Here is a 13,988-nt window from a genome sequence, read left to right as displayed (position 1 = left end):
TGAGACCGCTTCTCAGGGTGATCCCACCTTACTGCTACAACAAAAGCTCTGTGTCTGGGAAGAAGGGAGTCTGAACAAGGCATGCTCCATCCTGGGGCATAAAGCATAACTTACCCTCAACTATATTTTTATTGAAAACACACAGCAAAGATTACAGCCATAGAAAGTTCTGTGAACAAGACAATTTCTTCAACTTTATCTTAAAAAATCAAAATCACAAAAGAAACCCAAAATAAGATTTGCTGAATGAAGACTGTGAATAGTAATTTTTTTTTTACTGCCTGGACAAAAAAAAATGACATACACCTTCAGCATTTCTTTTCCAAATTTACTTGACAGAGGTTAAAATATTGCTTTATTCTGACTTCAACATACAACAGCACTGTGTAATTGATTGTGCTATTTTGGAAAGTCTTGAGATTTGTGAACTGGAAAGTCTGGGGCACATTAATAAATTTAACAATTAATTTGCTGCAAAGGAATATTTTAATACATTTTGTATATACTGTAAATTTTTTTAAATCCATTTTCTGACATTAACCAGGGAAGGTTATTTAGCAATTATTTATTATAGTTAATTTTCTTTTCTTCATGAATAAGCAGATATTTTAATACTAATAAAAACAGTGATGTGTGTGTCACTGAACCCAATTCATTGCATTATTGGCATATTGTGGCAAAATTTATGGGGGGAACAGGGACTAGAAAGAAAGCAAATGCAAAAAATGCTTATAATGGGATTGGGATACAGCAACCAGGAAATGACATTTCTTTTCTAAGGCCTCTATCCCCTGCAGGGATTGATTTGGTGGAAACCATCTGCTCTTATATACCCCCAATAGAGTCAGATCTGTGCATTCTTGTGGGTCTGCCCATACTGAACCATCTGCAGGGTTGAAGCTTTAAAGTTCACAAGGCTAAGCCATGATTATTTAAAGTGACTGGAGAACTGAAAGCAGGAAAAATTAGGGCAGCCTGGACACTTATTGGCTGAATTTTGATCATATTGGATCTCCCTGACTCTTCTCTGAACAACCCATAATAAAAAATAAGTTAAAAAAACAGACATACACTCAGAAGCACTCCTTGAGAGCTTACAAATGCTTTCAAAGTTTAGAAATGTTGAGAGATTGTTAATGAAAATGGAGTTTATGTTCCCACTCAAAAAAACCCAAACCAAAAAGCAAAACCAAACCTGTTGTAATACACACTTCTGCACTTTCTCTTGTTCTTCCTTACTATCCACCAAGGCAACTCTGACAGGCAAAGCTCAGTAGATGGAGCAGCTGTGGACTCCTGACCTGCATCACTACAGATCCCAATCCCCCTCCATGCTTGGCCAAACCCAAGGCTCCTAAATGTTTCCACTGACTTTCTTGGGCTGACTGATGCATTAAAGTAAGGTTGAGAGTTAAACATCTGGGTCAGTTTAGGGATTTATTGTCATTCCACAGTAGGTACCAGGCCTCAGAAGTAGATGCCTGTTTTCATGGTATGAACCTGGAACCAAGAGGAGAGAGGGAGAGGGGACCAGGTCTGTGCCAGGGTCATGGGACTTGCTCCCTAGGGTCTTAATCCCTGGCAGGTAGCTCACTGCAGCGCTGCCCTGAAACCAGAAATGAATCTAAGAATGGTCTTGGCCTTTACTGAAAAAAAATGCATAGCCTAAGCCTTCAGACAGCTGAAGAGGACTATGGTACAATGCTCGTAACTGAAACTGTATCTGTAATCCTGCCTAGAAAGCACCTGATGTATGCTTCATCCCTCCTGGAACTTTTCCCTTAAAAAAATATTTTGTTAAAAAACACTATGATATGAGGGCGATTTGACTATTTGGTTTCTTCTAAGTAGATGCTCTTAAATTAATGCATATAAATAATTTGTATTTAATTTCCTCCCTTCCTGTTTAGCAAAGCATCGAATGCACAGATCTCTTGTTTCTCGTCCCACAACCCCCACACAAAGTCACTTGGTCAATACCGAGTCTCTTTGCGTTTCGCTTTTTAAGACAAATTGTGCCTCTCGCTCTGACTTGGCCATGGGGCTCATAGGCAGAAAGGCTGTGTTTTCACTTGCGCTGCTCTCTGCTTCTACGCTTGCCAGTTCATAGTCCTCCAACCGCCTCGCGTCCGTCAGAATTCGAATCTGCTCCTGCACAGTTTCTAGCAATATTTTCACTTCGTGTTGTTCTGCTATAAGACAATTACTGACTGGGGAACTCACATTGACAAGTTCAGCTGAATAGGAGTTTTTGCACCATTTGATGCCTGTTACTTCAGAAACATTTTGCATTTGCATGCAGGCTTCGTCCAAGCCCACAGATGGGATGATGGGGACGGAGTTGGCCCTTGAAGATGAGTAGCCGACTAAGTCCTTCTGATCCACGTTATTAAAATAAGGTGGTGTCTCTCTTGAAGGCAGTTGCATATTTATTGAAGTATTCTGAGGAGTTTTTAAACCACTGGATGAATACCTGGAAAGAGTAAAAAGAAGTTTTTGTTGTACATCAAGCGGTCAGATGCAACCGGCAGCAGGAGCGCTGTATGAGATTCAGTGAACTGTGCAGAGTGATACGTGTCATTTTTCCCTCACTCTAGAAGCACTTGGGAATAGTGTGGCCTTGGGGAAAACAACAGACTCTGGAGACCTGGTTTTGATTCTCAGATCTGCTGGTGGCAAACCACTGCTTGTCTCTCAGTTTCATTTTGCCCACCAGTATATAACTACAATTTATTTTTAAAAGGTTTCAGGAGTCATACTGTATTATTAATTTTCCTAGAATTTACATTTGATATTCCATTCCCACATCCCTAACTGGGGAAATGGATTGATGCTTTCTTCAACATCACAACTCTCAATGTCAAATGGCTATTTTAGGAAAACACTTTAAAAAGGTGTAGGAATAAATAACTTAAAACATTGTTGTGTAGTTTTTATACACATAGAAATGATTGTCTGTGCTCCCATTCAAACAAGCAGAGCATCTAAGTGCAATGTACCTCTGAAAAACTTGTCTTTTATTCAGTAGCCCATACTTGTACTCCTATTTGTTTTCTTGGATCTCATCTGGAAATCAAGCTAATATATTTGGCTAGAGCAAATGTCTGTGTTTTCCTGGTACTGTAATCACGTAACCCTTTATCCTCCATTAATATGTATCATAGCATGATTTTAACTATTGCGAGGCAACTTTGGTGAATTTTTATCAACATTTCCATTTTGTTTCTAAGCCAAATTCATTATTCTGATAAGAAAAAGTTTTCATTTACAGGAAATACTTAAAAAACAGAAATGGAAAGTATACTAAATATAACATAAAGGAAACAATGAAAAAAAGTTTCCATCTGAGAAGCAGTATTACTAGAAATCTGGTGCTCTGAGAGTTACTATATCTATTAACGATTGCCAAGGACCAGAGACATCAACTCAGTACCAGAACATATTTTATTTATAATCAGCTTTGTGATCATATTATTTAATAAAGCAATTTAATGGTGAGGTCTAATATGTTTTATCCATGGATGATGAAAGCAACATTTACATTTAGATCTATTGTAGAAGCAGGTGCTTTGAGCTCTGACTTGAAGGGTATTTTGCTGAAAGCTGCTTAAGCCTGCTGGACTTCATTAGGGATATCCTTCCCCTCACATGTGCCTTGCTTTTTTTGGCATTAGCAGAAAGAAAATTAAGGAAAATAAAGTGAATTGCATACAACGGCCATAGTCCAACAGCAGTGCACAATGCTAATTAAGTGGAAAGGCTTTCTTTGGCCCCATCCTCCTGGTGAGCTGTCAGACAGGAGAGGGAGAAGGAGATCTCTTTAGGCTCATTTCCAGCAGAGCGTCGCTGACTTGTAATTAAGTCGTCTATGGTGGCATGTTTGTACAACTGCTTGACACGCTAACCTGTACACGTGCACGCAGGCAGTTCTGCACAGCCCCTGTACAGAAACTCTCCAGGCATCCCCAAAAGACCAGAAAATGCAGCTGGGAGCTCTGCGACAAGGAGGAGGTGTTGTGATCTTTGCTACTATCTGATGGAAAGCAATACTGCTTTGGGAAGTGGGACCCAAGGGAATAATATAGCAAGTGGCTTTTTTGGATACGTGCTAGAACTTCTTGTACATGCTATACAGCTGCATTTATGTTTTACATCTGAGCCAGCTGAGACTCAGCTTTTGGATAATTACATTTGAACTCCACTTAGACGCACTTGTAGCCATTTATGGAGGGCCTTTTTAGAACAGCGTTGGAGAATCAGTGTGAAGGAAATACTGACGAGGGATATTATTCCCGAGGGAGGAGAATTAAAAAAAAATAAATGAAAACAAAACAGTGCAGACCTTTGGGTTGCGCCCATTCTTGTTTCCTTTGCTTATTATATAATTGTTCAAACGACTATAGCTGGAGAGATCGCATCAGTTGCATTATTCCCTTTTTTGGTAATTCAGGCCCTAAATATATTCTGGGCTGCACCCTGAAAACAAAGGGAGTGAATGTTTTTAATGAATTTCACATGCAATGGATGTATTATATGGATGATACATAAGCAAAAACAAGAAAAGATTGAATTAAAATGGGTTTGGTGAGAAAACAGTAACACTTGTCAATTCCACAATAGAGATTTAATTATTCTTGGTATTTTGAAAACTAACTGGCAGCAACAGTAACATGTAACATAGTGCCTGGCATATTTCCATAATATCTTTGAAGCACAGATAGACACACCAATTTTATGCCAGAATTACATGTTTCTGCCCTGTGCTCACAGGCAGAAGGGGGACTGAGGTTGAATTAAAGCACATACATTGTGTGCAACGGGCAAGGTATTGAACTAGTAGGAATATTGCATTTAAACCATGTGAGACTCAGCTTTTGGTTAATTACAAACTGATCCATGCTTCTACTTATGACACCAGACTGCTACTGTTTTCAATAGACTGATACTTAGACCTATAATTGCAGAATCTTAATTACATTTTCCTATAATTAACTTTCCCAGAACTATAGTCCCTCCTAAGAAAGATATGGCTTTTTATATGAAAAATTATTTTGTCTGAATAAATTAATTCATGTGCATGTATTTCAAAGTGCAGCTCTCTCTCCACTCTCTTCCTAAAACCAAGCAAAAAAAGAAACTCAAAACATTTACACATATGCAACAGTAATTATGTTAAAGAATAAAACTGAAAGAAGCATAATAATTTTACTGCCCCTTTAAAATAGATACTAAAGAGAGAATGGAGAGAGACTGGAACTTAAAATACAAAAAAGGTTTTTCTCTAGCACAGTACCAATAGCTTTGCTATAAGCCCTACTGGTGTTCAGTAGATGAGCCTGATGACAAGGCCCATTAAGACGAATGGGAGTCATTCCTGTGGCATTACCAGGCTCTGGTTCAGCCTTGTAAGCACACATACCTATATACACACCCCATTTTCTACCTGTAGATATGACATACCAGGTCTGGTATACATAAACACATTTCTGTCTGTATATGTACACATTCACAGGCTATAACACGCTATTTCTGACACTTCATACTGTGTGAGGCAAACAGCTGTCACTGAAAGCAAGCCATCAAACCGGTGTCCTCCTAACTGCATGTAAACGTGTGATACCCTCAGGGACTTGAATTGGTCTCTGAGATGTGACTGCCATCGACATGGTTTGTTTTCTTTAAACCCCTTATTTCAAGCAGGTTTTTCTACTCCTTCAAGTACCATACTGATTAAATAATTGATATTAGCTGTATTTGACTCAAACTCTGCAAATATTAGATCCTGCTGCAATTAATGAGATCTGGTGCATCTTGAAAGCAGCAAAAGCTTTCTTCTCAGCGTGGGATGGGAAAAGGAGAACTTCTACAGGACTAGACAAATACTAACCAAGTATATTCGCCGCTTTTCTATAAAATATAAACACACAAAATCTGACCATATTTCAGCCAGGGCTGCTGATGGCTGAACTTCAGAAGTCTCACAGAATTCGGGAGATAAACCATTTGGATTTGTGCATCTCTATAGGGAATGACAAAGGTGAAAAGGAAGAAGAAAGGGAGTGTAACTTCTGCAGGGGACAAGGGAACTTTCCATTTGTGTTGGAAATCTAGTGAGAATACCAACACTATGAAACCAGTAGATATTTGTATGGTAAAAAGCCATCTGACTTTGGGGAAAACTCTTCCTAAGTTAGAAGAATTCACATAAAGTAGAATCAGGGAATTATTTTTTATTTTTGTTCAGAGAGAAGATGGGTACTTATATTTTGGTTGAGGAGATTACTTTCTTGCTGCAACACAAAAAAACTTGCATAAAGTTTTGTTACACTGTTAAAAGACTTCATTTTCATAAAAACTATTATCAGTAAACTGTAATAAAATAAGCTTAAAGAATTCCTTTTGTTTCCATGACTAAGATTGTCATTTTAAATATTAATTTATATGGACAGTAGTTGAAGACTTTTGGTATCGCGTGTTTGATATACACATAATTCTGTGACTCCCTGTCACACAACCTGCTGATACACTTGGCGAACTCCTTCAGAGAAGGTCCCAGCATCAGAGTCGATATTAGGAAGGTCTAACTCTACAGACATCCGTAGTGCACAAAATACAGATGAAGTGCTTTAGTGAATTGAGGCCAGAAGGGGTCACAGTCTGGTCCAAATATCAACCTTTTGCAGAACTGGAAATCTAAATTATAGGCCAGTGCAAGATGATACTTGTAATATCACACACTCATTTCCTACAGAAGAGTAAATACACCTACCCACAACACATCTTTGTTGTTTCTCACCTCACTTCTCAACCTAGGAGGAGGCTGCAGCACTTCCCAGAGCCTGCGTTACAGGACATTGCCATTGAAGAGGGAAGGCTGCTGGTCTGCCCCTTTCATTAAGTGTTACATTCAGAGTCACAATTTTCAGAAGGAATTATATACACATTATCATACAAATGAACAACAATATATTTAATGGAAGAAGTAATAAACAAGTTTTTCCTTAGGAGCAGCAAATAGTAACAATGAAAGAAGTATTAGACAAACGTGTAGTTTTTAAAAGAAGTCACTAGACATCCAAACTTCTTGCTGCTTTGCTTACTCCCTTCCTAGATTAGCCCAGTTCTTGGTCTGTCTTTCCTAATTACTGTGGCTGACTTCATTAGGTAGGGTCAGCTACAAATCATTTAGTGAGCCAAGTCTCCCTCTCACAGAGTACCCCAGACTGGCAATCCTGCTGCAGGTTAGAAAGTGTGTCAAGGGTGGCACAGGGGGAATGTGTGTCTGCTCGTGTGCCCACACTTGCAATAACACATGCGTGTAATGATGCTTATTCTCAGTCAGCACTTGTGGTTGTCATTTCACAGAGTGGAGAGTGATAACAGCTCCTTTCTTCCCTGAGGAAAATTAAATGGTGACCTCAGTTCTGCACTTCATAAAGCAAGTTCCAATACCAAACTACACGGCTGCCTTCTCGCAGTGCAACTGTTCCCTTTGCTGCACTCAGCTGTGACTTACGTGCGTCCAAATGAAACTAGAGTTGGTTTATTTCATTCCAGATATCACTGCTAGTTTTACACATACTATGTTTGTAGTGATTCTGGAAAGCCTTTGGAAATCTACAGGGATATGTAAATGTTATGCAAAATACCTCAGCAATTGCAAAAGACTTCAAAGGCAGCTGTAGGTGCACAGGAACACTTCTGAAATTCAGACCTTATGTACAGCTGGAGCTCACATTCAATATTCTAATGAACTGAAGTGAAAAAGGAAAAATATTGGATCCTTTGTGCATTTTCAAAGACAAACCTGTGTGAAGTGATCGATCTTCTGTCTATAGCAAACACACTTTGCAATGTACATAGATTTATTTTAAAAAAACATGAAAGTTTGACTTTTGAATCATTTTCTTGTGTTTGCTCAGTGCTGACAGAACAAAAAAATGCTATGCAAATGTTACTAGAACTGCACATCACGGTACCATTAGAAAAAGCATCAGTTGCCAATCACTTACACTTTCTTCTGTTCACTCCTCCTGCAGCCTTTGAAAGGCTTAAAAAGAGCAGCCAGCCAAATAAAAATGCATTACCTTCAAAGAGCCAATACGCTGAAAATATTCTTCAGCTTTCAGTACTATAAACCTTGGATCCACAGTACGCTACAACAAAGTTGGAAGGACTGTAATGGCAAAGCATATTAAGCACATGACAGCAGCCACTTACAAATTGGCTCACTTCTGTTATGTTCTTACTTACCCATGACAAGGTATTGCGTCCTGATCTGTGATCCTTGACTCTTCTAGCTGTTGATATGCTGGTCCTGTAATCCCATTGAACCTACCCCGAGGTAAGGGAGGAGTCCGCCGAAAAGTATTTCTGTGTAGCATCCCACTTTTTTGTCCTGGGCTGCAGCATGAAGAGAGACTTCTAGGAACAACACCAAGAGTACAGTAAAAATTATCACAGCAAAAGTGTAAACTTCGGCAAAGAAAAGATCCAGGATTAGTAATGCATGGATTGCTGTTTTTCTAAACTTTGCTGTGGTGGTCTATGAGGTCAGCGGAAATTCTCTATGGAAACATAGTACTATAATCCACAGTTAGCTGCTGTTTATGCTGTATTTAATACACTACCTCTCTTCTAGGAATGAAAATAATTGCCTGGTATATGTTTTCTTGGATGTGATGAAGGATGCTTCTTTTTTTCCATGCTGCGTACTATAATCTTGCTATATAGAGTTGACTCCTCAGACCATAAATAAAGAACACAGCTCCATCATACCTACAGCTAAGCTCAAAATCAGATCTTAGATTTGGAGCCCACTGTATCATCTATCAGCCTACAGGGTCCTGCTTCCCGATACAACATTAAATTGGGAAAAAATACAAGTGAAGAATATAAGTAAAGCTTATGCCAGCAGCTTGAAGAAATCATCTATGACACAAATTTTCTCCACACTGAACAAGATTTCTTTTCTATATTGTTTTATTCTTTTATATGCATTGATTTTCTCCTTTACACATAGACAAATACTGTCTTGTTTCTTTATGCGATATAATACAAACTTGAATATGACAAAAACAAGTAATAGTTTTCTACTTATTGTAGAAAATTGCTTTTGTAAACAACATTTTTGTACTGTTTTGGAAGGAGAATTGATTTTTTCCATTTCATGCAGGAATTAAAAGGTATCTAGAATCCAAATAGTTTTGCTATATTAACCATAAATTCAGCTGTTGCTGATGCAAAAATAAGGTAACACAACATTAACACAAGACATAACCTATTTCTACTGTTAACAGGTCACAGTACTGCACAATGGGACTGGCTCTTCATTTTCCACCTACTCCTATTTCTCTTGGCATCTCCTGGGTTTCAGAAATGCATATGTATTACCTAATATTCTGTCACATCCTAAACAATGTTTTAATGTAGGTTTTGTAGATGAATTTTAAGAATAATTATTTTTAGTTACAGGAATAATTTTAGCTTCTGATACAATGCAGCTATGCAAAAGACTTTTGATAAGTGTGCTTTTCTTTTCCTATTATAATGTGACTTAAAAGCAATCTGCATTTTATACCTAGTGGGAACTTTATTTATATTTACAGCCACATCTACTCCCAAAGCAATTCTTGTTTGCATCCAGTGTGTTGGACAAATTCTCTTGGAGCATACATTTCCATTAAAACCAACCTTTTCTCCCCGAAGTCAAAACATAAGAAAGAAATTCAACAGTCTCTATCCTACTGTTCAGGCTGGCAGTGTTCCATCAGGGTCTCCACTCTGTTCTCTTCTACACGTTTACTTTCCTGGTGCTTTGTAATTGAAGAGATCAATAACCCATAGCAACAACATTCCCTCAAGGATTTCTGATGCCTCCTTAAATAGATTTTTCCTTAGTTATTCAGGAGGCCGCAAAAAACCTTTTTTTAAAAAACTAAAGTATTGGCCTTTCAACTCTGAAGGCTGAGATCAAGTTCTGAGTTACAGTTCATATTCTGTAAAATAACACTATCACATCACAAAAAAAGAAGAAAATTTCTGCTCAGGACAGACTGAGATTATTACAGCAGGGGATCTTAAAATATGCAGCTGAATGAGTAATTTGTGATGGATAATGAATTGCAGGGTTTTTCACTGATTGCAGTATATTCATCAATGTACTAGAAAAGTCAACAAACTGATTAACTTAACAGATTTTAGAGTGATTGCAAATATTTGAAACTAGAAAGGCATTGTTTAATTGTGTTTGGTTTGATGCCCTTGCACATATTCCTTGTTGGATGAGAGCACATGGTCTCCCATTTAATAACGTGCACATGCAAATTCACAAAAGCTCTGCGTTTGTAATAGACTTTATTGCAACACATACAGTATGCCCGAGATAACTGGTATAAACTACAGCAAAAGTGCACATAAATGACCTATCTGTACTCCCTTCAACTTGCACTGAAACTCTCATTGCTGCATCAAACACCAGAGGCTACAGACTGCTAAAGGCACATGGGCTGGTTAGAAGGAAGAGATCTGGCACATGGCAACATCTTCCTGCAATCCCAGTAGCTCCAGCACTGAAAGAGCTTAAGCAACTGATTTGTTGTTGATGTGAGGTTCTTAAGCTTTCAATATTTCTAACAGAAACAATGGAGGAGAGATTGAACAACAATAATTTGTGGCCACGGACAAGACAAATTCACTAACAAGGACCAGGAAATGTTTACTAGACAATGCCGCTACAAGCAAGCTTCAGGATAACACTCATTTCTTGAGGCACCAAAGACAAGATAGTCACAATTTTTGTTAAAAGTTCTATGAATAGGTAGCTCCAGCATAATAAAAGCTTTTCCTTTTTCCCAAAACTGGTATGAACATCAGCATACTCTTCCTCAAAAAAATGTCAATACCGTCCCTTCTCAGGCTTCTGCTCTATTGCTCATGTGTAGTGTTCCTCCCTCTGAGGCAAAAAAATGCCTTTTAGATTACTTCAGGGAATTTGTCTTCCTGTAGCCAACATTATGGTTTCATCCTCACTGTACTCCAGTCTAATTGGGTAAAAAAAACTAGCCAGTGTAAGTAATTGAGCTGTTCAAGAAAACAAACCACAAGGAAAGCTGTAGCAGATATGTCTTTAAAATCTATTAATCAATTACTCCAGAATAATCAAAATCAGAACGTGCTTGAACTGGTTCACAAGTAATGCATAAACTAGGGAGAAATACAGTTCTGATGAATTAATGGTTTGAAAGTAGTTCAGCCATTTCTAAAGGTAATTAAGAACTTGGGATTCATTGTTGCAAATTGTTTTGTGTGAAAATTTTCTTTAGGTTGAGCAACCAAGTAAAAACAGTCTGTCTCAGCAGGTGGAGTATTCTCTTCTCTAGGCAAATACACAACTCTCAAGTGCAGTTAACCATGTTCATGAAGAGGATAGCACTTGCAGTGAATTTACAGTAACTCTGGGAATCCTCCTGTACTACTTTTTAGTTAATTACTAAACAAAATTGATTATACATCCCATTATGAACACATTTAGAAGTAACTCTGTCAACAGGAACATGAAAAGCATTAACAAGAGGATGACCAATAAAGTGTTAAAACTTTAACAAGCACACTGGAGCTATAGAAATAGTGCTTATATCTATTTTACTAATTCTTTCCCCTTTTTCATGATTGAAATTCACAAAAAAAAAAAGATGAAAAGTTGAGGGAGGAAGGAAAGTTCTAAAATTGATTGTAAATACTGTGGCTCTGTACCTGCAAAAACAGAGGCCTCTGTGTATCTGCATTATAGTTTTCCTGCCTCTCCCTGCTTTTGCCCATTAAAGGCAGCAGACAGATGTGACAAGATCTGGCTCACCTACACCAAATATAAAGAAAGTCATCAGTGTAGTGTTGCAGGAACTGCTGCTGGAAAACTATATGAGAATTTTTAGCCTTTTTTGTATGTACCCAAAGAATACCTCGATTTTATCTGAAAGCCTTGGCCAGTGTAATTCAACATAATAGGTCTTTCGTTCTTTCAATAAATTTTTCCTCTTCCTAAATATTTGACATTTGTCCTTCCATCATCACGTGACACAGCTGCATTTTGATAGATTTTGCTACCAGACTTGAAATTTCATGAGGCAGTTCTCCTTCCCAACTTCTTTGATCAAGATTAACCAGACCATCTTAACTTGAGAGCTTTGATTTCTACATTTTACCTCCACTTTGATTGTAGTAGTGTCTATTTTCATACATTTGATTCTACTCCTATTCTACCTTCATTCTCAAATAACCATCCTAACTAAAAAATGGATTATTCATTCAGGATTGCCCTAACTGCTTCATATATTATCTCTATCCCACCATCACCTTTGCTTAGAATAGAATCATTTTGGCTGGAAGGGACCTTTAAAGGTTATCTAGTACAACCCGCCTGCAATGAGCAGGGACATCTTCAACTAGCTTCTTCCTGTATAGTACTCATCTTTTTATACAGCAAGAACAATTGATTACATTCAGTATTACCAGTAATTCTTAACTCTCAATGATTCCTGGAAATGTTCACTTCGAGCATGACTTCTTGCTCTCTGTGATATAGTTTGTTTCTTTACACTCCGTTCCTTTTAGGCATTCTTTTTAACAAATTTCTCCAGAAAGCTATGTTCTTTCCTTGGGAAAATACCAGATTCCTTATACTTTCTCTCTTGTAGGCTTTCTTTGCCTTTACATTCTTAGATGCTTTAGTTTACCAACACTTGTCCTTTGAAATTCAAAAGCTTTATTTACAGAATAACTTTAATTTACTCTTAATTTAAACTGAATCAATTATATTAGGAGCATAAAGAGTAAAATGCTTACTAAATAAAAAAACCCCCATTTTTACTGCGGTTTTCATATTCACTAAAAATGCAAACAAATTATTTTAAGTTTTAAAGTGAGTTTATTCTATTTTGGCATTTTGTAAGACAATACAACTGCTCTACGCTGAAAGCATCTGTGTTTGGTTTTCGTCATGGTGATCTCTGAAATGAATCCCTCTAAAATCAATGATGACTGAATCAATGAAAGAAAGTCAAGATGACTAAATACCAAGAAAATTGCTATTCAAAGAGATCACGACACAATCCCATAATTAAGAAAACTTTGTTTCTATCAGTTAGAAATTAAGACTGCACTGGTTTTCTTCTTACTAAAACCAACAGAGTCTGAGATGAATTTTTGAGCACACTGTATAGTTTACAGGAAGTTTACTGATTAAACACATTTTTTACTTTCCAGTTTTGACAGTACTAAGACCTGTTTTACATAAGCAAGCAGATGATGCTAAATTCTTCTACCATAATAACAGTGCATAATACTGGTGAAATAATTTAGGAGTAAGATTCAGTGGAGATTCACATTTTGAATTCAACCTCTGCAGTAATTTTTTGCATACAGTTGAGGTTGACAGAGACAGAAAATTAATTATCTATTAATCTGAGTGAAATAACTAGGTAATCTCTGTCAGTCAAATTTCAGCAACCTCAAATGGTTCCCCATCTGGATAGTCTTACTGCCAGGCCAAAGTTGTACCGGTTTTAGGAATTGGAAACAGCCCCTGATTTTAAGAAATTATTACCCGTTGTTAGTACCCTTGAAAGAACCAGCAGGTCTGGATGCGGAACAAAATATTTCCATAGCAAGCAGAAATAAAACAATAATATAGTTTAACAACAGCATAAAACAGAGAACCTGCAGAGCTGCTGTAACTTTTCCAGGCTCACGTCAGGTTTGGATTGAAAGTAAGGGATGTTTTGGACAAAATCTATCTCAGTAAAAAAAGAAGTTCCACTGAGCACTATTAAGAAACTAAAGAAACCGAGTAAATGATGGTGCATAAATTAGACAGCCTTATAAGTCTTAAATGTTCAAGTCTGTTGCATGTTTTATAAAGCAAGTGCCTTGTATAATATATCTTAAGTTATAAAACTACTAAAAGAATTCTTTATAAATTAAGTTAGCAA

The 13,988-nt window shown here is 37.4% G+C and overlaps 1 protein-coding gene across 1 annotated transcript in view; it reads right to left on the bottom strand.

Moving 5' to 3' along the window:
- Positions 1–1,965: 1,965 nt before the first annotated feature.
- Positions 1,966–13,988, bottom strand: part of NRG3 (neuregulin 3) — a gene marked incomplete at its 5' end in the record, with an annotated part of 31,654 nt that continues 19,631 nt past the window's right edge. Inside the window, 2 exons of the mRNA XM_010179956.1 lie at positions 1,966–2,473; positions 8,254–8,424. Of these exons, the coding sequence (XP_010178258.1) occupies positions 1,966–2,473; positions 8,254–8,424 (679 nt within the window). The remainder of the gene's footprint in view (positions 2,474–8,253; positions 8,425–13,988) is intronic.

Source organism: Mesitornis unicolor, unplaced genomic scaffold (genome assembly GCF_000695765.1).
Source record: "Mesitornis unicolor isolate BGI_N332 unplaced genomic scaffold, ASM69576v1 scaffold8662, whole genome shotgun sequence".
Classification (NCBI taxonomy): Eukaryota; Metazoa; Chordata; class Aves; order Mesitornithiformes; family Mesitornithidae; genus Mesitornis; species Mesitornis unicolor.
This window is presented reverse-complemented; position numbering and strand designations above follow the sequence as displayed.